The 25967-nt window shown below is 44.9% G+C and overlaps 1 protein-coding gene across 2 annotated transcripts in view; it reads left to right on the forward strand.

The window, feature by feature from the left end:
* SFXN4 (sideroflexin 4) overlaps positions 1 to 25657 on the forward strand; it is a 160422-nt gene extending 134765 nt beyond the window's left edge. Inside the window, exons 13-15 of one of the 2 annotated variants that reach the window (XM_069239241.1) lie at positions 10164 to 10281; positions 19649 to 19723; positions 25181 to 25310. In XM_069239241.1, coding sequence (XP_069095342.1) covers positions 10164 to 10281; positions 19649 to 19717 — 187 coding nt within the window. In that variant the 3' untranslated portion in view covers positions 19718 to 19723; positions 25181 to 25310. Of the gene's footprint in view, positions 1 to 10163; positions 10282 to 19648; positions 19724 to 25180 lie in introns of both variants that reach the window. The other variant, XM_069239240.1, reaches the window with a different exon arrangement.
* Positions 25658 to 25967: the final 310 nt, after the last annotated feature.

Here is a 25967-nt window from a genome sequence, read left to right on the forward strand (position 1 = left end):
TTGCCGCGCTTTCTATCCCTGTTCCAGAATATTCTGATGGTGCTGCCCAAGAAATATTTTACCACATTAAGATCGCTCCTCATTAAACTAGCCTGGGCAGGCAAACAGCCCTGAGTGCAATGGCGTGTGCTAACTTTACCATATGAACTAGGTGGCCTGGGAGCTCCTGATTTGGAGGCATATAGCGTGGCAGCTCGAGCTGCAGTGGCGCAGGCTTGGCTCCACGGACCAGAAAATACCCCATTTCTTAGGATAGAGAGGGAGCTGGCGTCACCGGCTCCGTTACAGGGAAGACTATACCAGACCCCGTGCAGACAATATAAAAAAATAGCATCCCTGGACTCAGTAGCAAGGGCATGGCAAGAGATTATGGACAAACAGAAATTGGCTTTGCTATATTCCCCACATGTACCATTATATTGCTGTGCTTGGTTTCCACTATGCGCGACAGAAAACTGTTATGCACCCTAAGCAAACTAGGTATTAACACCTTAGGGGACCTATTTGAAAACAACAGTATGAAAAGTTGGGAAAAAGTGAGAGAGGGAACCGTTGAGACTACTTCCCTGCACCAGTTCCAGTATTATAGGTCACGACATGCACTGGTCCAGTTGCTGGGAGACGACATGCAAGAACCCCCCGAAATCACATCGCTCTCTGTGATCCTGCAAGGGTATTGTACGAGACGCTTGGTGTCCCGACTATATGCATCGATACAAGAGTCAAGAGCTCATGAGCTCTCAAGGGCCCGCGTGGAGTGGCAAAGAGATCTGGGTGTACAGATCACAGACGCACAGTGGCGTTACTGCTGCGCTAAAACACACTCTATCCCTCTAAATGGCAGGCATCTTCTCATTCACTTTAAATTCCTCAACAGAATATATTACACCCCAAGCCGACTACACAGATATGGTTTACGTGAAAATTCGAACTGCCCCAGATGTGGGGTGGAACGAGCCGATTTCTTACATATGGCATGGGTGTGTGAGAATATACAAATTTTTGGGAGAGCCATATTTAAATAACTGAAGACTATAACTGGTGAACAAATAGACCCTGGACCACTCTTAGCACTTGTGGGGTGGGACGACCACTTACCAAAATCTATTCGCAAACTGGTGTCAATGGACCTGTTGCTGGCTAAGCTTGGGATCGCCATGAGATGGGACCGTGGGCCGATCCCTAAGGTGGATGAATGGCATAGAGATATGACTTATTGTAACACGCAGACCGACACTTACAGTGAGTTACTCCCTCCTACAAACAAACCAGCGACATTTTGGGAAATATACAAGCAATCCCTTATAGGGAAAGAAACGGGAGAAACGGAGGGTGAGATAACTGATTGATAACAAAGCATGATCACTGTTGGGTGTATGGTTCAAGACTACCAATGGCTTGTATACATAATTGAAGGATTCTGTACTGATAAAATCTGGAAGGTGAAAATATCTACTGAAATGACGCAATATGACATTCGAATTGTATGAGTCTGCTAATACATGTTATTATTGTACTGCTTTACTTGTTTGTATAAAAGCATAAATAAAAGGTTAAAAAAAAAAATACAGATAACATTACAGTGTTATAGAAGTTTGCTCCTTCAGTGCAGTGGGGGGGGCTACATGTTAGTAGGCATGAGGAGGGGAGGAAAAAAGTGCGAAAAGAGAGAGATTTATTCCCTCCTGTATCATGAACGTGGGGACAGGGCTATTCTGTGGGACCTCAAGGGCAGTCAGAAAGGCTTCCCAGTCTGATTCGATGGGTCTCTTTATGAGTCCCCTGACTTGCTTTCGCTGGAGCGCCACAGCCTCAGCTTTGCCCCATTTCAGCATCGCCAGTGTGCCACTCCTAGCAACCTCGTGGCCTTCCAAGACATTGGTATTAAACTACGCACCCGTAAGAGCACCAAATCAATTAATCTTGTGGTGGCACCCCTAGCTTTCCTGCACCTGTAAAGGCCTAGTATACAGCCAGCCAAGCAGTCAAGGTCAGAGGGGACCACTGTGAAAGACAATACGTCTGTAAATTCAGACCAGAGGCCTCGGACTAACGTGCAGTTCCAAACCATCTGCAGCATGTCTGCCCTTGGCATCCAACACTGTGGGCAGTCAGGCGACTCCGAAGTCCCTTTAAGAGGGGCCAGTGTACGCTTGCCTTTGCTCAGCCAACTGGTCAAATGGCGGCCTTAACCTAGCATGTGCATAGCTCGTATCAATGAGTGGGGGGGCCAGTTCCAAGTCCACTATAACCCCCAGTCTTTCCTGCATGCCATCAAACTCCGATAGGCAAGGATATAGCCTGCTGGGGGTCCCACCGGGTCTGACAGCTGGTAAAAAGAGATAAGCGATCTGTCCAGAAAAGGCTCTCCCAGACGGCCCAAGGGATCGCAGTAGGATGTCAGGCATATTGAGGCATGTCTGCATGAAGGGCAAGGCTGGCAAAACTACAGTGGGCTGCCCAGAGCAGTCTATTTGCAGGCAAAGGGAGTGCCGTGCCACGTAAAGAGGCCCATGCACTCTCTACTGTGTACTGTGTACTGTGTGCACGACCCAACTCATCTGTGTATCTCCCCGCCACAGCAGGTGCACTGCTAAATAGTACTTTTCAAAATTCGGGCCCTACGGTCCCCGTGCTCCAATAGGAGCTGTAATTTAGAGAGTGCCACCCGCCTCCTACTCTTGTTTCAAATGAGACCACCCAACATGGTGTGCAACGTGCCGAAGGTGCTGTGGGGAACCATCACTGGCAAGTTAATGAAGTAATATTAAAGTTGTGCATGAACGATGATGTTTGCTTATATAAGGGACACACTCCTCAGATACTACTTCAGTGAGTGACCGGTTCTCATTGGATTCACCAGTATGGAATATTGGTAATTGGTGATGAATTAGAGGTGTGATATGCAGAGGATCTTGTTCTGTTTATCATGATTACCTAATTTGCCACTTGCACTAACACGCCATAGAAGAAAGACTGAATGTAACATGGAGTTGGAACAGGATCCCATTCACTGAAAAAAAACAAAGGTTAAAGTGACGTTATAGTTAGATGAAACTGTCAGTTAAAATGTAACATTTAAATGCAAAAAACCCTGAAATTTACCAGTTATAAATAACTGAATTAACTATAATTCACACTCCCGCCATGCACATACTGTTGTCAGTAATGTAATTTCAGATGTCATCAGTGATGCTATCAGCGATGCCAAAAAACACATCTTAAGTGATGTACTATGTGAGGTCATAAGCAGTGCATGACAGGGTTGCGAGTTAGATGTATTTCAAATAAGTACAATTGGTGAATTTGTTTTTTTGTTTTGTTTAAAAGTTGCATTTTAACTGTAGCATCACTATAAATTTTGTTTTTTTCAGTGAACTTTTCAGGGTTTTTAAAAATATAAATTAGATATTAGCATACCTAACAAAGATATCCCTTTAACATGTTTTTTTTTTTTTCAGTGAAATTCTTTTTTTTTTTTTTTTTACAGTAACGTAGCAATGGACAGAGATGTCATTATAAGTAAGGCAGACCTAATGGCTTTGCAACAAGTCACCACATTAAATTAACTGTATTCCAAAATAATCATTATAAAGCAAAGCAATACATATGAATTATTGCCACAAAAATATTTAAAAGAGAATTACTGTAAATGTCTGTTTGAGTCTTTTTTTAACACTCTTCAGATCACAAAATGCAACCATAGAATCAACCACAAGGGGTCCTCACAATGTAGCTGAAAAGCATGCAGCTTCAGCTCTGAGTGGTTTCAAAATAATGGTAAGCTCTTCTGGCGTTATGCAGTCAGTGACCAAGAGACTTACAGCTTATCCTCCCAGGTAAATGGTTAACCGCTGGGAGCTGGTTGCATTGGTTTGCTCCCAATAGGCGGGAGTAGCTTTTGTTCATGCTCTCGCTGAGCGGGAGAAAAACTATGTTCCCTGTTTTTCTTAAACTTTCCTGGAAGGCTACTGTGCTCCTTGCACCTCCCCACAACAGTTTTATAAATTGTTGGTGGTACCCCTGCCCTTCTTTGTGGCACCAAGATAACCACAGCTTTTAAACGCAAAACCAATGCAGAGCATTACTGGGAGCTCCCGGCAACTGTGAAAATTGTATGAACAGCCTTGCCACTTCTAATAGTGAAGTGCCAAGGCAGCTTATTTTTGTTTATGTATTTGGATGCCCCGGTCCCACCCTGAGCACCATCAGCCTATTTTTCAATTTCTTTGTTTAACAATGGCAGCGTGGAGAACCCACTCCTGCGCTGCTCATGCGATTTGTTTTTCAAGGTGGGGACCCCGTTCCGACTCCGGGCACCTACAATCCTTTATGTTTGGGGCCGCTGGGGTGTACGAAGACTCCTGTGGGACTTCCGGCTAACTGGCGGGAGCTAGTTGCATTGATTTTTCTCCCACCAGGCAGGAGTAGCTTTTTTTAATGCTCTTACTGGGTCGGAGCAAAACTCTGTTCCCTGTCTTGGAGAGGGAGTTCCCTGCCTGCACTCTCCTGGGCAGGGAACAACACAGTGTCTGGGGCATGGGGTACGCAGGACGATCCCTGCCATCAGGCCATGGGGATGTAGTCCCCGAGGCCATTATGTGGCTCGAGGAGGGGTGCATTTCCCCCCTTCTCCCCAAATGAACATTAAATTGGGCCCCAGCAGGTGAACAGTGATGGGCCTTGGGGGATGTGATCCCTTGGGCTTTTAAATGACTCAGGGATGGAGGGGGCACACACCTCTCTTCCATGGTAAAACTTATTTGGCAACCAACTTGGCCTACCCTAGGAGGGATTCAGATTGAAAGGGCTGGGGCCCACGTTTTTATTTATTTAAATTTCTCTGTGATACCACGAGAGAGAGAGAGAAAGAATGAATATATATAAATATAAAATCTCCTACTGGTGGTAGATAGCTATAGTTAGGATCTACTTTTCATAGTAGAAAGTGTTTGTTTTGTCAATAACTTTGACGAATCTTTATGAAACTTTCAAAACTAGTACGACAGTCAGTTTAGCTGCTGTGATGAAAGTTTCAGGGTGATTCATCAAGTGGGGGCTGAGAACAAAGGGGGGGGGGCCCAAAACACATTTTCCCCATGCATTTTCCCATAGGATCTTTAGACACACCTACCACCAGAACTGCTGAATGGAATTACACCAAACTTACCAGGAAACTAGTTCTTGGTATGCAGATCATGCTTTCTGGTATTTGGTGTAAATCCGTTCAGTAGTTTTGGAGTTGTTAAGGTAAAAAGAAAGATTAAATATCTGGGTGGTGCCTAAGCACAGATCTCATGGTGAGATCTGATGGGCTGTCAGCACTTCAACCAGGAAGTGGTGGCAGCCATGTTGGGATCGATATACAAGATAGCACCCTACTGAAATGCCTTGTAGCGAATGGTAGGTTTTGAGGGTCACAAAAAGGAGAACGTATAAAGGGTGATAACAGCTTTTAGTTACAATATAAATTATTTGTTGATGGTACCATACTATTTTTAGGAATTGTGGCATGTTCTAAGGTGATTTTATCCAGTGAAGAAGCCTTCTACTGGGATGTCATGAATCATGTTTGATAGAAAACTCCTTTCTCATTTGTTTCCCCATAGAGGTTATGGTAGGTGCTCCAGAAACTAAAATGTGGGCATATTTTTTGTAAATTCACACTATTTTTCTCAGCCATGTGAGAAGGAAGTAAGTTTTACTGATAATGTCAGACTTCAAACAGGATTAGCCTGTTAGTTGATTCCCTTGTGTTCTAAAGAAAAACTAGAGTGCTAACAGTCTTATATATGACAAAAGTGTAGCACATCCAAAGCCATATCGATTGAATCAAACTGGTAAAACATTTAAGTTAGAAAGGGACAAAATGAAGGGGATCATGTTGTCATATAAAGTATGGTTAGTGCTGTAGTACATTTTTTTAGCAAAAACAAAGAGGGGGAAGGAGGTTGTCGGGCTGGGTCTTTCCTCCTTATAGCCTATATAACATTACAAAAGAGGCCCAGCTAAAAGAACTACCACAGGATGGATAGGAAAAAGGATTTTCCTGTTAGAAAAATCCTCACCCACCAGGGTTACCCCTTGGTGGCATGCTATAGGAGTGGTGGGGTCATGGGTGAGTTAAAATTACCTGCCTCCTAGTAATTCCAATGATTTAATAGATCTCTTGGAAACGGTATGATCAAAAAGGGGCTACAGAATTGTGGGATGTAATGTACCTGACTTCCTAGTCATCCCACACTTCCACAGCCCCTTTTTAATCATCCCACCTCCAAGAGATCAACAGAGTCAGTGAAAAAATAAAAACTCACATAAGTGCTTAGGTGCTGCTTTTGAACAGTAACCATCAGAGGGCATCAGTCCATTTGGTGTGTATGTATACGGAACCATGCATGCCTTTACCACGCATGCTTTTACAATGCAGCTGTTACAACACAGGTACCATTACCACACATAACATTTACCACTCAGGATTTTACAACAATTATGCCTTTACCACAAATTTCATTGTAAAAGCATGAACGGTAAAGGCATATTGTGTTAAAGGTTTTGCAAGTAAATGTAAGTATTTTACAGGTAAGTATAAATCTTTTTGTATGTGTATACAAAGTGTTTGTATTTGTCCTGTAAAATACTTACATTTTCAAGGTAAAGGCATATGCTTGGTAAAAAAAAAAAAAAATGTACAATTATATACAAACCCATAGAAATTCAGAAGTTATAGTTAAGAGTTATTTCAAGTAACTATAACCCACACCCTAGGGTAACTATAACTCGCACCCCTGCCTTTCAAGTTTTTTCTTCAATAATTTGACTGCTAATGTTTCATGTACATTTTTAATGACGTTATAGAAGTTGTCATGAGTCCTGTAATATCTGGGGTAATTAGCAGTGCTTGGCGAGGGCGCGAGTTTTAGTTACCTTAGGGTGCGAGTCATAGTTACTTGAAATAACTAACTATAACTTCTGAAGTTCTATGGTTTTGTGCAGGTAAATTCAAAACCCAACTATAACGTCGCTATAACCTTTGATTTGTTACGTGAATTTCTATGTTTTTTAAATTCATTTTTTTTTAACATAAAGTAATTTTAATTACTATACGTTAGTCCGACCACCGCCTTCGGCGGTGTGCGGCAGGGGTTGGCGGCAGGCCCTGCAGCCAGCCCCCATAACCACCCAAACCCGCACAGCGCATGGCCTGTGGCCATGCAGGGCGAGGGTTGGCCGCAGTGCCTGTCTCTCTGGGTGTGAGAGGTTGTATCTGGTGTTTCACACTGGGGGGGGGGGGCATATAGCCCCTTCTCCTGGCCAATTTTACCACCAAGGGACCCCATTCCACAGGGCATGGCCTTAATACATATTCAGGGCCAGCTGGTGGGCGGTGCAACTGGTGCCACCGCACCGGGTGTTGACTTTGGGTAGGGACGCCTTGTTTGCAAGTTTATTATGGTTTCAAATGCACCTGCTGCCCTGTTTCTTGCCTCCAGTACTTTTCTGGCAGCAATACAAATTTCAAGATAACTCCGTGATTAATGTACTTCTTGGAGAGAGATTCAAGTTTTGTCTAGTCATAGTTTTGACTCTTCATAAAGTAGCGTTAGCACTGAGGGTTCATATGCTTGCTGTAAAGAACGTCTACCATGCAGATCACAAAGTGCATGTAATGTGAATATGTCAGTGGGTTACTGATTGTCATATAGATCATGTTGTTGCTTACATATTAGAAGTTAAAATCCTGATATAAAACAGTGAGCAATTAACTGTCATCAAAGAGCTGCATGCAAACTTCAAGGTGTAGATTACAGTGTTATGATTTTTTCCCCCAGTCTTTCATTAACCTAATGTTGCGAAACGGGTTTCCTTTGAGTAGAAATCAATTCTTATTATTAAAGAGAACCCCCAACACCGGTGTTACGTTTTAACTATTGTGCTTCTTCAGACCAAGCAGTCAAACTATATTGCCTACCAGTATGAATGACGTGACTCCTCCAATTTGTAGTCCTCTGTAACATTTCCTATACACAGATTTACACACCTATCATTGATTGTCTCTGTGTAATGTTCTGTGATGTAAAGTGCTCAGGCATCCTACTCTGGTATGATTGGTGTATATAAAAAAATTATTAAATGCATCTGATAAGATAGTGGTTATGGAGACTTGAGGGGTTGAAGTGTGATACTGAGGGAATATATTATTTTCATAATGGGGGAAGCATGGCCTCCCTTTACCCGGGTCGATTTCTGCCCCGAGGACCCTATTCCCTGGCCATGTCACCATGTCCCCATTGTTTGGGACTGCAGAGGAGAGGGGGGTAGAGCCTGAATCGCCCTTCAGTCTCAGCCCACTCCCCACCTCCTGTAGAACCCGGCATTTCTGTCACAGACAGGTAGCTGCTAAAGATGCAGCTCACTCTCTGTGAGAGCAGTTGCTTCCTCTGTTTCCCTGTTCACAAGCTTGTGAGCAGGGAAACAGAGGAACCCTCTGCTTCCAGTGGACAGGAGCACTTGAACAGCTCACGCCCAGTGGAACAGGAGTGTTTGCTGTGACACTCCCAGCAAGTCACAACAAACAGCTATGTCCCAGGGGTGGGCACCATAGGACATAGCAGGAACAGACCCTGGGGATAGCGGTCCCCAGGGCCATAACTGGCTCCTTGAGGGGGGCAGCGTAGCCCCCTCCAACATTTGAATTTTCCCTGGGGAGGTGGTGGTGATCCCAGGGGTTGGTGGTCCTTGGACCTCCTTCAGTATTTTAGTTCAGCCCTTGAGAGGTGGCAGTCCTTGGGGGAGAGGAGGGTGGGGTGTCCCCTGATATAGTTAGCATTTTGCCCCAGGGAGGTGGTGGTCCCCAGGTGCAGGGGGGGCTGTGAGATCCCCTGCACACTTTTGAATTAAATCTGTGGAGCTGCACAGGGGCCAAACAGCCCTGGCGATGTGGTAGTGCCCAGGGTGTGGTGGCGTGGGTCCACAGGACCCCCACCCCCCTTCTGTAAGTAAAGCATTTTGCCCAAGGAGGTGGTGGTCCTTGGGCACCCCCATACTATTGAATTAAAGCCCCAGGGAGGTGGCAATCCTGGGGGCATAAATAAGGCCAGGAGGGGGGGGGGCTTCTGCCCCTCCTCCTTTATGTTTTTACAAGCCCCTGTGACCTGGTCCACCAGGGGCTTTATTAAAACAAGTGCGAGAGACCTTGTGTCTTGTTACGTAACAGGGATAGTTTCAGGCCCTAGGTGAGAATGGGCTGCAACTTAATTTGTATGCCATCGTATTGAAAACTGAGTTTGCAAATACATATGCAGGATTGCATCTCAGTTGTCTCTCTACCTCCCCTGATCGGGACCAGAATTGACTTGTTCCAGTTGAACACCAGGCCGGAGGTTTCACTCTACAGATCCAGCATAGTGAGCATTCAGGGCCTATGGCTGACCAACAAACAATCACTTTGTTGGCATCAAGTATGATCAAATCCGCCCACTCCCAGGAACCCTTACACTTTGGCATCGCACCTGACCCAAGTTGCCAGAGGCATCATCACCAGGGCGAAAAGAAGCAGCGAGAGGGGCAGCCCTATCCATCCCCTCTATGGAAGTGTAGGTTATAGGATGCTAATGACTTTAGCTTTGGGCTGAGCTGAAAGTCCATTAACAAAGGATTTTCCGCGTGGTCCAAAATCCATGCATGACAAAAAAGAAGTACCAATTTAGAAGTGCCAATGCCTTTTCAAAATCTATGCGCATAAGGGCACTGGGATGCCGGAGAGTGTGGGCCTGTGGAAGGGTACTATGTGGATACAGTGCTGAGTGCTGCGATGGGGTGAAGAAGGCACATTGGCCCGGATGCACCAAAGAAAACATTACCCACACCAGCCTCCCAGCCAGGAGAGCAATAAAAGTCTTAGTCTCTGTGTTTATTGGGGAAACTGGGTGATAAGAGCAGCAGTGCTCCACCAGGCATTCTGTTTAAGTATCACTACAGCTGGTGCCAAGTCTAGTTCAGACAGCAGTGCCCCTCTCTCTATTGCCTCTTGGAACATTTTCAGCAAGTAAGGAGCAAGAATCTGTCTGAATTAAATATAGTATCCAAGCAGCAAGATTTCAAATTGTCTGCAAGAAACATTTGGTTTTGCTTGGAAAGAGTAACTTTTACTTGTTTTCCTTCAGCACACGCTTCATCTTGCGGAACCCTCTGGCCTTTGCTCCCATCAGACACATCTCAACAGCAGTGGCTTTTGGTTTGATGATACCAATTTCCTTCAGTCTCTTTCCACAAACTGGGAAGGTGAGTGGAAACCATAATTGGCAGCAGGAACAATGTGTTTGATGGTATGTGTGGCTGTATACACATGCTCTTGCCACCTAGTGTTGGGTTCGGGGGTTGCAAGATGTTTATCTTCGAAGAAGCAATTTCTAGGGACACTGTTGAGTGATTCCTTCTCGGTGATACTGTGCTTGGGCATCAACTCTTTTGTTATATTGTTTTCTCTCCACTGTCGGGTTCTGACATGTGTCTCCCTTCACTCTGGTTTCGAAACCTTTCTTCTGTCTTTCCTAAAATTGGCTGTATTGTTTTTGATCGTGCTTTTTTATTATCATGCTCATTTCACTCCGTCGGTCTTGGACCCAAATGAACGCCCTTTGAGGAGTCTTCACCCATTTGAGCCTACCTCGCCACATAGCACTGACCATTATGCCATGTTGAAGGAGCGAGCGCCATTTCAATTCTGTCCTCAGTGCCACTTCAAGTTCACGCACACCGACTAACATCAGGTGTGTAATCTGTGCCTCCCCATCAGGAAGCCACCTGTGATGCCTGCTGATCTTCAGGTCCAAAAAGATACTTCAGGGCTCGTCGACTAGAGATGGCAATTGTATTTTGCAAGTTTGCGCCGCTTTTGCATCATGAAATGACGCAAATGCGACGCAAACAAGTATAAATATGGCCATAAGTGTTGCCACTCCTCACATGACACTTCCCCAAAACCCTTTACTATTATGACCAATTCTAGGAGTAAAAGCAGCATCAAGGTTACCTATTTATGGCTCAATTGTGGAAATGAAAGTGGGTGGGTGAATGATAGCTGTAGTTGATAATGTCCTAGAAATGGTAGCATTGGATATTTATGAGATGTAATGGCTTGACTCCATGAAACAGGACAATTATTTGAAAGAAATAGCAGGTTATGTTTTAGGGTACCGACCTGAAGACAACTGAACTAACATTAGAAGCTGTTTACATGATTAGTCGGGAGTCTGACTGTGAAGATTACCTATTGATTAAAGGTGATAGGTTTGTTTTGGCATGGTCTTCACGACCTAAGAAAATAAACATGGTCTGCTACTACCAATACAACTTTAGTGGCAACAACGTATTAATTGCCGTATATGGAGAAAATGATGGATGAATCTACTAACACATGTCCTGGTTTCCAAATAAAATTCCAAATAACATGTAAACTTGGAACCCTTCTGTAATTTTTCCCCAATTGTCCCTTCTATCATCTCGATATAAATTTCCTAGGTGTGTTGGAGGTCACTGGAACATTTGAGACATAGGGCCCCATTTTGAGTTTGGTGGACAGGAAAGCAAGTCTGCCAAAATCACGACATGGTGGCTGCCACCTACAGTGCCACCTCTCCACCGGAGTTAAGAGTTTCCTGAAATGTCAGCGGGTGGAAACCTGAGTTTCCGCCCGCTGGCCTAGCAGGAAACAGGCTACACCATTGTCTCGGGGCTCGTAGTCGAGCCAGCGGCAATGCTGTTGTCTGCAGGGTGCACCAGCAACCTGGCAATCCCTACTGCCTGCAAAGCAGACAGTGAACCTTGCAACAGCGCTGGCCTTGGGGGCCACCTGCACTGCCCATGCTAAGTGCATGGGCAGTGCAGAGGCCCACCTGCACCCGTTCTCCGCCAGCCCTCTCACTGCGGTGCTGCCTTGAAACTGCTGGCAGAGAAGGGGGATGTCATCTCCAGGGCAGTGCTGCTTGTTTACCCACTTTAATTACCAAAGGAATTTTTACTATCCACTATGGACTAAACAGTGGATGTAGTTACACCAAACGAGGCAAAAATGTTGAAATTTACTTTAGAAAGAGTATCTGGACTGTTAGTCAGCAAATCGTCCTTGAACCCGATTTAGAGGACATTACGCAGATACAAGATTTCAAAATAATTAAAACTGATTGGACAAGGGAGTCCCCCCTCCTTATGGTCCATTTAGTGTCTGCAAACTGTAAATCAGACTATTTTGGGAGGAGTGGGCTGAAAAGCTCGGATTGGCAAGCCGCGATATAATTCTTTTCCAGTTTGTAGAATAAAATACATCATGAAAGTGAGAAAGGAATGGTCATAAGCTGGTACCTTCTCTTTTGTCCTTTTAACTGTATGTTGTAAAGGATGCAAAAGAAACTGGACTATAAAGTAATCCTGTTAAAATTTAAAGAATGAAGTGCTCTTTGTAGGTATGTATTTCATGACTGAAAGCTTTAGATAGCAATCTGTCCGTTTTAGAAACAAATTTTAAGTGATGGAGACATTATGCACTCTGCTGTGCTGATGTGATATAGCTAGCTAAGTGCTGCATTCGATAACAAGCTAGAGGAGAGGCTGCACAAGGGTTAAGGAAATCGATGTAAGGATTTCCTGCAAAATCTTAAATCACAATTTTTTAAAGCAGAAATGGGTGCTCACATGTGTAATTCACTATCTAGAATGGAAATGACTTCTTTATTATAAAATGTGCATTGAGACATTTAGGCTGCCCAAACGCTCTATTGTATTTATATAATCTCTAGTATGCAAAATGTGAAAAAGATAGCCTAAAATGAAACAGTAATCACCTCTCGCGTGATATAGATGGGACACAACAGGACCCAGATACTTGGAACACATATGACCTTGATCCCAGGTTATCTACAGACCCAGGTTTATGCCAGAACGACCCTCACAGTAAGAGGATGCTACATTCTCCCAGCAGGTGATAGCCTGAGCAGTCACTTTTCACACTTTTAAGATTCACAGGGACCTCATAGAGCAGGACTTTTTGTTTGATACCCTAACGTCCACACGCAGGGATATTCCGTTATCACCCCTAGAGCTGACAAAAAATACAAACCCGCTCCTTCTGATCCACCATACATAATGTCCCAGGTCCCGCCAGATTCCACTGTGGCTACTACCACACGTAAGTGAGCCAATAGTCAGGCCACAGGGGACTCTCCTTCCCCAGACAAGGAGAGTAAAAAGATAGATGCAGCAGGTAAAAGAATGGCTATGCAGGCTGCTGATCACTGGTTCATCGCCAAATCACGAGCCCTACAGGCAGGATACGATCAGGCTCACTAATATCTCCTGATGAGCACCACAAAAGAGGACAACAGATTGTCACAGAAGGACAGATAATCAGTGGCAACTCAATTAGGTGTGCCCTGGATGCTGTGGACACCACTGCACGTGGCATCCACACTAGCACAGGTAAGAAGACATGGCTGGCTTAGACGCAACAAGCAGTGCTAAACATGTCCTTTGATAAGGAGCACCTTTTCACCTTCAAGTAAAGTCTACCCTTGAGAAGATGAAAAAAGACACTAATACCACAAAGGCCATGGGTGCTTTACAGTCCTCCTCCCAAAGAGGTACTTTTCGGCACCCCACATTCAGAGGTGGTTACAAACCAACATCATCAGACACCTCCACCTCTCAGACCAGGCAGCCTTCAAGCTCCTACAGAGGCACCTTTAGAGGTAACAACACACAAGGTAGAAGTAAGAGCGCCTCCACATCAACCTTTAAACAGTGATTACTTACGCCCCTGTCCCCTATTACACACCTGTCGGGGTCAATTTCAAGATTTCCATACACACTGGGTCAACATCACTTCGGACCAGTGGGTCCTCTCCATTATCCAACATCGTTCCTGTCTGGAGCTCATTACCACTCATCCAAACATTACCCACCTACTCCCACAGGCTCGCTCAAGAACACCTTTTTCTTCTCAAACAAGAAGTACAATCCCTTCATCTGAGAGAGGCCATCGAGCCAGTTCAGCTACATCACCAAGGAAGGGGAGTATACTCTCTATACTTCCTCATTCCCCAAAAAGACAGCTCTCTCAGGCCCATTCTGGACCTACTGCCCTTAAACCAATACATTCTTCCAGAACACTTTCACATGGTCAATCTTCATGACGCAATTCCCCTCTCGCAAAAGGGCGACTTCAAGACTGCCTTCGATCTCAAGGGCACTTACTTCCATATTCCCGCCTACCTTTCACACCACAAATATCTCAGATTCAAGTTGCAGGAAATCGCTACCAATTCAAAGTTCTTACTTTCGGGGTCACCACTGCTCTCAGGGTCTTCACAAAGTGCTTAGCAGTAGTGGCAGCACATCCCAGCAGGTAACACTTACACATTCCCTTACCTAAACAACTGGCTCATCAAAGCCAGCAATTTGGCACAATGCTAATTTCACAGTCAGATGACAGTGGACCTTCTGCACAAGTTAGGTTTCACACTCAACTTCCTCAAATCCCACTTTCAACCTTTCCAGATACAGCCCTATCTACGGGAGACATACTCAGTGCACAGTTGGGGATAGCATGCCCCAATCCAGCCCATGTTCACAACTTCCAGTCTCTCCTCAAGAGAACTCTTCATACACAGTCAGGTCTGGGAAGCGCCTGTTAGGGATGATGGCCTTGTGTATTGCCATTGTTTCCCCCACCAGACTTAACATGCATCCTGTACAGCACTGTCTGTCTCATCAGTGGACTCAATCACAGGGCCATTGCGAAGAGCTAGTGTTATTAAACCGCCATACTCACTGCTCTCTGCAATAGGTACCCTGTGTCCCAGATGATACTGACAACAGATGCCTCATACACAGGGTGGGGCACTCACCTTCAAGAGCTCTCAGTACAAGGACATTTGGATCGTCGTCATCAACGTCCTAGAGCTTCAGGTAGTATTTCTAGCCCTGAAAGCATTCCTTCAACACCTCTCTCACAAAGATGTCCTAGTCCACACAGACAACATAACAGAATGTACTACCTTCAGAAATGGGTAGTTTAGGGGGGGGGGGGGAGGTGGTGCACGGTCACTCCAATTGTCACAACCTTCAAGACAATTTGGAAATGGGCTCACCACCATCACATACATCTAGTAGCAGAATATCTCCCGGGAATAGACAACGATTTTGTAGACCTGCTCAGCAGGATGCAGCAACAAGTCCACGAATGGGAACTCCATCCGCAAGTTCTTCAAAAATACTTCCGGAAGTGGGGCACACCTCAGATAGTTTTTTTCGCCTCAACAGAAAACAAATGTCAAAGCTTTGCCTCCAGGTATCCACACCCTCTATTTAAGGGCAACACTAGGGATGAACTGGTCAGGGATATTTGCCTATGCTTTTCCTGCTCTCCCTCTCATTTTCTTTCTAGTGCAAAGGATCAGGCAACCGTCTCTCAACATGATCCTTGTAGCTCCCACATGGGGCAGCCCTGGTTTACCACACTATTGGATCTCTCAATAGCTCCCCACGTGAAGCTTCCCAACAGGCCACACCTTCTCAATGAGCTGATTTCGCTTCCACAGCGATACGGCACCTGAGGTCGAAATGAAGAAAATGTTACTTACCCAGTAAGCATCTGTTTGTGGCATGTAGTGCTGTGGCCGTTTCAGTTTTTCCTTATGTTTGTATGTGTATATATATGTTTGATGGCATGTGTAGCTGCAGATACACATGCTGTGCACTGTTCCTGCCATTTAGTGTTGGGCTCGGAGTGTTACAAGTTGTTTTCCTTCGAAGGAGTCTTTTCGAGTCACAGGACCGACACTCTGGCATCTACACATGCTTCATACCAAAGCCTGACAATGTTACCCGGCATGCTTAAACATGCACAACAGGTTTTCCAAGAACCAGTAAAAGGGAGAGCCATCACGCCAAGGGTCGAGAAAAGATATAAACCGCCCCGTCAGACCCTGTGTTTATTACACAACAGCTCCCTCCAGACTCAGTTGTAGTGGGGGCTGCAAGAAAGCGGGCAAATTCACAGTCATCAGGGGATGCGCCACCCCCTGATAAGGAAAGCTGTAAGTTTGACGCGTCAGAGAAAAGTGTGGCATCGCAAGCGGCCAATCAGTGGCGTATTGCCAACTCAAAAGCCCTCCTTGCCTGCTACGACAGAGCACATTGGGACGAGATGCAGGATATTATCAAACATCTACCAAAAGAGCATCAAAAACGTGCCCAACAAGTGGTGGAAGAGGGACAGGCCATCTCCAACAACCAGATCTGCTCTGCACTAGACACTGCTGATACAGCGGCACGTACTGTCAATACAGCAGTCACCATTAGGAGGCATGCATGGCTACAAAGTTCTGGTTTTGAACCAGAGATACAGCAGGCGGTATTGAATATGCCGTTCAATCAACACCAGCTATTCAGGCCGGAGGTGGACACCGCAATAGAAAAAATGAAAAAGGACACGGACACCTCCAAAGCCATGGGCGCGCTCTACTCCTCTCAATTATGGGGAACATTTAGGAAACCACAGTTTAGGGGAGGGTTTAGACACCAACCCTCAAAACCATCCACCTCTCAAACAAAACCCACTTACCAGTGTCAGTACCAGAGAGGGGGGTTTTGTGGTTCCTATAGAGGACAGTTCCCAAGAGGAAGAGCGAAATTTCAGCCTGCCAAGCAGACCCCTAGTATCAAGCAGTGGCTTCAATGTCACACTTCCCCAACACACCTCACCAGTGGGGGGGGGGGGGGGGGGGGAGATTAACAAAATACCACAACAATTGGACACGCATTACCACGTACACATGGGTGCTATCAATTATCCAACATGGTTACTGCATAGAGTTCACAAAATTCCCTCCGGGTGTTCCCCCAAGAACGCACAAGATGTCAATACAACACCTTTACCTATTACAAATAGAGGTCCAAGCAAAACAAGCCATAGAACTAGTACCTTATCACCAGAAAGGAACAGGGGTTTACTCCCTATATTTCCTTATTCCAAAAAAAAGACGACGTTAAGGCCTATTCTAGATCTCAGAATGTTAAATCTCTTCATCAAATCAGATCATTTTCACATGGTAACGCTACAGGACGTAGTTCCCTTACTAAAACAAGGGGAATACATGGCAACACTGGATCTAAAGGATGCGTTTTTTCACATACCCATTCATCCATCTCACAGGAAATACCTCAGGTTTGTAATACAAGGCAAACATTACTGATTCAAAGTGTTGCCCTTCGAGATAACAACAGCACCCAGGGTATTTACAAAATGCCGAGCCGTAGTAGCAGCACATATAAGGAGACATCACATGCACGTATTCCCGTATCTAGACGATTGGCTAATAAAAGCCAACACTCAACACCAATGTCAAATTCACACGCAATATGTAATAGATACTCTACACAAAATAGGGTTTTCTATAAATTACCAAAAATCTCATTTACAACCATCCCTAATACAGCAATACTTGGGAGCCACACTCAGCACACAAAAAGCAATTGCCACTCCAAGTCCACAAAGAGTTCAATCGTTTCAAAATTTAGGATCAAGCATGCAGCCAAACCAACAATACACGGTCAGGTTTGTAATGAAACTACTAGGCATGATGTCCTCATGCATAGCTATTGTCCCAAACGCAAGACTACACATGCAGCCCTTACAAGAGTGCCTAGCTAAACAATGGACGCAGGCACAGGGTCAACTCCAAGATCTGGTGTTGATAGACCGCCAAACACACTCTTCGCTTCAGTGGTGGAACTCTGTAAATTTAAACAAAGGGCGGCCTTTTCAAGACCCAGTGCCTCACGCCTTATCACAACAGACGCCTCCATGATTGGGTGGGGAGAACACCTCAACAATCACAGTATACAAGGTCAGTGGGACAGTAAACAAAAACAACTTCACATAAATCTCTTGGAACTGCTAGCAGTCTTTCTAGCATTAAAAGCCTTTCAGCCCCTTCTAGTCCACAAACACATTCTTGTCAAAACAGACAATATGACAACAATGTATTATCTAAACAAACAGGGGTGGACACACTCGTCACAACTGTGTCTCCTAGCACAAAAAATTTGTCATTGGGCAATTCACAACAACATTCGCCTGATAGCACAATATATACGAGGCATTCACAGTCAGTTAGCCGACAATCTCAGTCGAGATCACCAACAAACTCACAAGTGGGAAATACATCCCCAGATTCTACAAGATTACTTCTACCGCTGGGGGACACCAAACATAGATCTGTTTGCAACAAAACGCAAAATGCCAAAACTTCGCATCCAGGTACCCACACCCTTAGTCCAAGGGCAATGCTCTATGGATCAGCTGGTCGGGATATTTGCCTACGCTTTCCCCCCTCTCCCGCTCATTCCTTTCCTGGTCAATAAACTGAGTCAAAACAAACTCAAACTAATACTCATAGCACCAACGTGGGCTCACCAACCATGGTACACCATACTATTGGACTTCTCGGTAGTACCGCACATCAAACTACCAAACAGACCAGATCTGTTAACACAACACAAACAACAGATCAGACACCCCAATCCAGCATCGCTCAACCTAGCAATCTGGCTCCTGAAGTCTTAGAATTTGGATATCTAAACCTTTCAAATGAGTGTATGGAGGTCATTAAATATATATATATATATATATATATATATATATATATATATATATATATATATGGAAAATGTCACTTACCCAGTGTACATCTGTTCGTGGCATGAGACGCTGCAGATTCACATGCTTTGCACATCCCGCCATCTAGTGTTGGGCTCGGAGTGTTACAAGTTGTTTTTTTTCGAAGAAGTCTTTTCGAGTCATGAGATCGAGGGACTCCTTCCCTTTCGGCTCCATTGCGCATGGGCGTCGACTCCATCTTAGATTGTTTTCCCCGCAGAGGGTGAGGTAGGAGTTGTGTATTATAGTAATAGTGCCCATGCAATGGAGTAAATATGTATGTACATAATGTGGTTTAAAGCGATATATTTACAAATTTACAAATGTTCAAGATGAACTTCAAACGGCTACAGGCTCCCGGGGAGGCGGGTGGGCGCATGTGAATCTGCAGCGTCTCATGCCACGAACAGATGTACACTGGGTAAGTGACATTTTCTGTTCAATGGCATGTGTAGCTGCAGATACACATGCTTTACATAGACTAGTTAGCAGTTATTTCCCCAAAAGCGGTGGTTCAGCCTGTAGGAGTTGAAGTTGTTTGATACAAAGTTCTTAGTACTGCTTGTCCTACTGTGGCTTGTTGTGCTGTTAACACATCCACGCAGTAGTGCTTGGTAAACGTATGAGGCGTAGACCATGTGGCTGCCTTACATATTTCAGTCATTGGAATGTTTCCTAGAAAGGCCATGGTAGCACCTTTCTTTCTAGTTGAGAGTACCTTTGGTGTTATAGGCAGTTCTCTTTTTGCTTTGATATAACAGGTTTGAATGCATTTAACTATCCATCTGGCAATGCCTTGTTTGGATATTGGATTCCCTGTATGAGGTTTCTGGAAAGCAACGAACAATTGTTTTGTTTTTCGAATTTGTTTTGTTCTGTCAATGTAATACATTAACGCTCTTTTGATGTCTAATGTATGTAGTGTTCTTTCAGGTACAGAATCTGGTTCTGGAAAGAACACTGGTAGTTCTACTGTTTGATTCAAGTGGAACTGTGATATGACCTTTGGTAAGAACTTTGGATTTGTTCGTAAAACTACTTTATGCTTGTGTATCTGAATAAAGGGTTCTTGTATGGTAAATGCTTGTATCTCACTTACTCTTCTTAGAGATGTGATGGCAATTAGAAATGCTACTTTCCATGTTAAGTATTGTATCTCACATGAGTGCATGGGTTCAAACGGTGGACCCATGAGCCATGTTAAGACAATGTTAAGGTTCCACGAAGGAACTGGTGACATCCTTGGTGGGATAATTCTTTTTAGACACTCCATAAAAGCTTTTATGACTGGGATCCTAAAAAGTGATGTTGAGTGCATAATTTGCAGATAAGCTGAAATTGCGGTGAGATGTATTTTAATGGATGAAAAAGCTAGCTTTGACTTTTGTAAGTGCAGTAGGTAGCTACCGATGTCTTTAGCAGATGCGTGTAAGGGTTGTATTTGTTTATTATGGCAGTAATAAACAAACCTTTTCCACTTATTTGCATAGCAGTGTCTTGTGGTTGGTTTCCTAGCTTGTTTTATGACCTCCATACATTCTTGTGTGAGGTCTAGATGTCCGAATTCTAAGACTTCAGGAGCCAAATTGCTAGATTCAGCGATGCTGGATTTGGGTGTCTGATCTGTTGTTTGTGTTGAGTTAAAAGATCTGGCCTGTTTGGTAGTTTGACATGAGGTACTACTGATAGGTCTAGTAGTGTTGTGTACCAAGGTTGCCTTGCCCAAGTTGGTGCTATTAGTATGAGTTTGAGTTTGTTTTGACTCAATTTGTTTACCAGATATGGAAGGAGTGGGAGAGGGGGAAAAGCGTATGCAAATATCCCTGACCAACTCATCCATAACGCATTGCCTTGAGACTGATCCTGTGGGTATCTGGATGCGAAGTTTTGGCATTTTGCGTTTTGTTTTGTTGCAAATAGGTCTATCTGTGGTGTTCCCCATCTTTGGAAGTAAGTGTTTAGTATTTGGGGGTCAATCTCCCATTCATGGATCTGTTGGTGATCCCGAGAGAAATTGTCTGCTAACTGATTCTGAATCCCTGGAATAAACTGCGCTATTAGGCGAATGTGGTTGTGAATTTCCCAATGCCATATTTTCTGTGCCAGGAGACACAACTGTGTCGAGTGTGTTCCTCCCTGTTTGTTCAGATAATACATTGTTGACATGTTGTCTGTTTTGACAAGAATGTGTTTGTGGCTTATTATAGGTTGAAATGCTTTCAATGCTAGAAATACTGCCAGTAGTTCTAAGTGATTTATGTGAAACTGTCTCTGTTGAGTGTCCCATTGTCCTTAGATGCTGTGTTGGTTGAGGTGTGCTCCCCACCCTATCATGGAGGCATCTGTTGTTATTACGTTTTGAGGCACTGGGTCTTGGAAAGGCCGCCATTGGTTTAAATTTATATTGTTCCACCATTGAAGCAAGGTGTATGTTTGGCGGTCTATCAACACTAGATCTTGAAGTTGACACTGTGCCTGTGACCATTGTGATGCTAGGCACTGTTGTAAGGGCCGCATGTGCAATCTTGCGTTTGGGACAATGGCTATGCATGAGGACATCATGCCTAGTAGTTTCATCACCATCTTCACTTGTATCTTTTGTTTTGGGTATATGGCCTGTATTACATTGTGAAATGCCTGTACCCTTTGTGGACTTGGAGTGGCAATCCCTTTTGTTGTGTTGATTGTTGCTCCTAAGTATTGCTGTGTCTGACACGGCTGAAGGTGTGACTTGTTGTAGTTGAGTGAGAAACCTAGTTTGTGGAGGGTTTCTATGACATACCTAGTGTGTTGTGAACACCGTTCTTGCGTGTTGGTTTTGATTAACCAATCGTCTAGGTACGGGAACACATGTATTTGCTGCCTTCTGATATGAGCAGCCACTACTGCCAGGCATTTTGTAAAAACTCTTGGCGCAGTTGTTATCCCGAATGGCAACACTTTGAATTGGTAATGTACCCCTTGGAATACAAACCTTAAGTACTTTATGTATGAAGGATGTATCAGTATATGGAAGTATGCATCCTTTAGGTGTAGTGTTGTCATGTAGTCTTGTTGTTTGAGCAATGGGATTACGTCCTGCAGTGTCACCATGTGAAAGTGATCTGATTTGATGTAGATATTTAATGTTCTGAGATCTAATATAGGTCTTAGAGTTTTGTCTTTTTTCGGTATGAGAAAGTATAGCGAGTAAACTCCTGTTCCTCTCTGATGAATTGGTACCAGTTCTATTGCATTTGTTTGTAACAACGCTTGGACCTCCAGTTGTAGAAGATCCATGTGTTGTTTTGACATATTGTGTGTCTTTGGTGGGACATTTGGAGGGACTTTTAGAAATTCTATGCAATAACCATGCTGGATAATTGCTAGGACCCAAGTGTCTGTTGTTATTTCCTCCCATTGTTTGTAGAACTTGGTTAGTCTCCCCCCCCACTGGTGTTATGTGTTGGGGATTTGTGACGTCGAAGTCACTGCTTGTTTTGTGGAGTTTTGGGACTTTGGAACTTCCCTCTAGTTTTTTGGAATTGTCCCCCTCTATATTGTCCCCGAAAACTTCCCCGCTGATATTGGCTGTGATAAGTGGGCCTTGTTTGTGAGGTTGTGGGTTCCATGCTTTGTCCTCGAAACCCCCCTCGAAACTGTGTTTTACCAAATGTGCCTCTGCTCTTTGGGGAGTAGAGTGCTCCCATGGCTTTGGCCGTATAAGTGCCCTTTTTAAGTTTTTCGATAGCAGTGTCAACCTCCGGCCCAAACAACTGCTGTCCGTTAAATGGCATATTCAGCACGGCTTGTTGTATTTCGGCTTGAATCCTGATGTACGCAGCCATGCATATCTCCGTATTGTCACTGCTGTGTTTACAGAACTAGCAGCTGTGTCTGCTGCATCCATTGCTGACGTATCTGATTGTTAGAGATTGTCTGTCCTTCTTCCACTACTTGCTGGGCTCTCTTTTGGAACTCCTTGGGCAAATGTTCTATAAAGTGTTGCATTTCGTCCCAATGAGCCCTATCATATCTGGCCAACAAAGCCTGTGAGTTGGCAATACGCCACTGGTTTGCTGCCTGTGCCGCCACTCTTTTCCCTGCCGCGTCAAACTTACGACTCTTTGTCTGGAGGTGGTGCATCTCCTGAGGTGTGTGAGTTTGCCCTCTTGCGTGCTGCCCCTACTACCACTGAGTCTGGTGTTAACTGTTGTGTGATGTACACGGGGTCTGTTGGTGGCGGTTTATATTTTTTCTCCACCCTTGGAGTAATGGCCCTTCCTTTCACAGGCTCCTCAAACACTTGTTCAGAGTGTTTTAGCATTCCAGGTAGCATGGGGAGGCTCTGGTACTGGCTGTGTGTGGACGACAGTGTATTAAATAGAAAGCCTTCTTCAATTGGCTCAGTATGCAGGCTGACATTATGAAACGCCGCTGCCCTTGACACCACCTGTGCGTAGGCTGTACTATCCTCTGGTGGTGACTGTCTAGCTGGATAACAGTCGGGACTGTTATCTGACACTGGCGCATCATAGAGATCCCACGCGTCTGGATCATCCTGACTCATCCCTGTATGAGTTGGGGATTGCATCATTGGTGGAGTGGCTACCGGTGATGGTTGTGGAGAGCGTTGTGGAGATGGTGGTGGGGTTACTTGTTTAGCCACCTTCGCCTGTGGCTGCTTGTCTTTCTCTTGGAAGGCAAGTTTTCGTTTAATTCGAATCGGAGGGAGATTACTGATCTTCCCCGTTTCTTTTTGGATGTGGAGCCTTCTTTGTGTGTAGTCTGGCTCCATTGTCTCCAGTTCCTGTCCAAATCTATGTGTTTGCATTTGTGAGGACAGGCCTTGTTCCTCTGTGTAGGAACTTGATTTCGGTTCCGAGGCCGGATGTTTCGGTATCGAAACCTTTTCAGGTGCATTTTTCGGTTCCAACTACATTTTTTGCTCTACGACGTACTGATATCTTGGTGCTGACTTGGTTCGGTGCCGCTCTCTCGGTGCTGAGATTGCTCTGACCCGGTGTCTCGGGGTCGAGTCTGCTCTGACCCGGTGTCTCGGGGTCGAGTGTGCTCTGTGCCGGTATCTCGACCGGAGTCGGATGACTTTGACACATGCATGCCCTTTTTCGGTGCCGATGCCCGATCACCTATTTTTCGGGTTAAGCCATGGCCTGTTGGTGGTGGCGTCCCCTGGTCTTTACTGGTCTTTACGTGAGTCTTGTGTATCGACGTCTTTCTCACGGTTTTCGGCGTCTGTTCAGGATCGACCTCTTCCGAGTCCGAATCCTCGATGGAGAAGGCTTCCTCTTCTTCCTCCATGTGTTTTTGTCCTGTCGGCACCGACGCCATCTGTAGTCTTCTTGCTCTTCGGTCCCTTAAGGTCTTTCTGGACCGAAATGCTCGACAGGCCTCACAGGTATCCTCTTTGTGATCTGGCGACAAACACAAATTACAGACCAAATGCTGATCTGTATAAGGATACTTGTGACATTCAGGGCAGAAGCGGAATGGGGTCCATTCCATTAGCCTTGAAGACGCACGCGGTCGGGCCGACCAGGCCCAGCCGGGGAATCGAAAACCCCAAAGGGCCGCCGGAGATCTTCAAAATTCGGTGTCGATCTGTTGTAACTAACCCGATACCGAACGCAAACAATACCGTCGAATTTTCCGAGTTTTTCATTAACTTTCTGAACCGAAGCGCGGAGCGAAAAAGAACACGTCCGAACCCGATGGCGGAAAGAAAACAATCTAAGATGGAGTCGACGCCCATGCGCAATGGAGCCGAAAGGGAGGAGTCCCTCGATCTCGTGACTCGAAAAGACTTCTTCGAAGAAAAACAACTTGTAACACTCCGAGCCCAACACCAGATGGCGGGATGTGCAAAGCATGTGTATCTGCAGCTACACATGCCATCGAACATATATATATATAGGTTACATTTGCATGGACATCTCTTTCTCTATATGTCCTCTGCACTCCTTTTCTCACCGGCTTGCGGGGAAATCAATCAAACGAGTCGATGCCCAAACGCAGTATCACCAAGGAGGGGGAGTCACTTGATCTACTGCCTCAAAAATGCTTCCTCGAAAAAAACAACTTGCAACACTCTGAACTCAACACTAGATGGCAGGAGCATATGAATCTACAGCACTACATGGCACATACAGATGCCTACTGGGTAAGTAACAGTTTCCTTATTAAACAGGGGCCGGGCCCTGCTTTTTTTTCTTCTGAATTCTCTACTTTGCTCAGGCTGTAGAGTCCGATGAAGCCTTCTTTGTCTTTTTGTACTCACCACTTGTCACGAAAGGCGTGGCCTGCTCAATCAGTGCTGGTGTTCTTGAAGTGTCTGAATAAAGAATTTCATAGTGAGTGAAAAGACTGTAGGAGTGTTTTCCCTTCCTCATGCTCTCCTGTATCACACTATATACCATGCCCGTTACGCGTGATTGCTCTGAAGTAAATATTGCTTCTCCATTTTAGATCCGGCGTGAGAACCTGGAGCCCACAATTGTCTCCTCAACAAAGGAGCAGGAATTGTACTACAGCCGGGGACTCTGAAGAGGAGTATGGTACTCACTGACCAGCTGCTGGATCCGGGTTTTGGCCCTGCAGATGGTGAAGGGCACCTCCAGTACACCTTTCTAGGGCAGATGACTGTTGAAAGGCCTGTACCTCGAGGGCACTGTCCCCATTACAGTTTGTGTATCTTCTGCAACACTGGATACTAGGCAGGAATTAACCAGTGGATATCAGACTGCTCAAGGTGCATGGTGCTTTTAGCTAGCCCAGTTGCAGAGCCATCATGTGGTAGCACTTGATGGTGAAATTATGTTGACCAGAATAAGGACTACTTGAGTGAATTAATACGATATTGGTGTTACTGATTTGGTGGGAATGGGCACCTCCATAAACTGTCCTGAAACCAGAAGACCTGAAATAAAGCCCCTTAAAACTGCAGTATTTAATTCTGTGCTATGCTATGCAGTTGCTGATAAACTGAAAATGCATTCACTGTCTTTATAATCCTGATGATGTAAAGGTCCCACTGTTTTACAGATTATGAAGACCTGCCACTTTAACATGGTTTCAAGGAGTATGTTCTTTAAAAGAATGTCATGTATGTAAATGTATAAGTTAATTGCAGATGGGCCCCTTAAAAAAGAAGGTCATGAGAGGGATGTCATTTTGGGGGTGTGGTCACTGGAGCACCAGCCCGTCCAAGCCATAGCATGCCAGGTCAGTTACAGAGCATTTAGCTCAATTCCCC

This window comes from Pleurodeles waltl, chromosome 6, assembly GCF_031143425.1.
Source record: "Pleurodeles waltl isolate 20211129_DDA chromosome 6, aPleWal1.hap1.20221129, whole genome shotgun sequence".
Classification (NCBI taxonomy): domain Eukaryota; kingdom Metazoa; phylum Chordata; class Amphibia; order Caudata; family Salamandridae; genus Pleurodeles; species Pleurodeles waltl.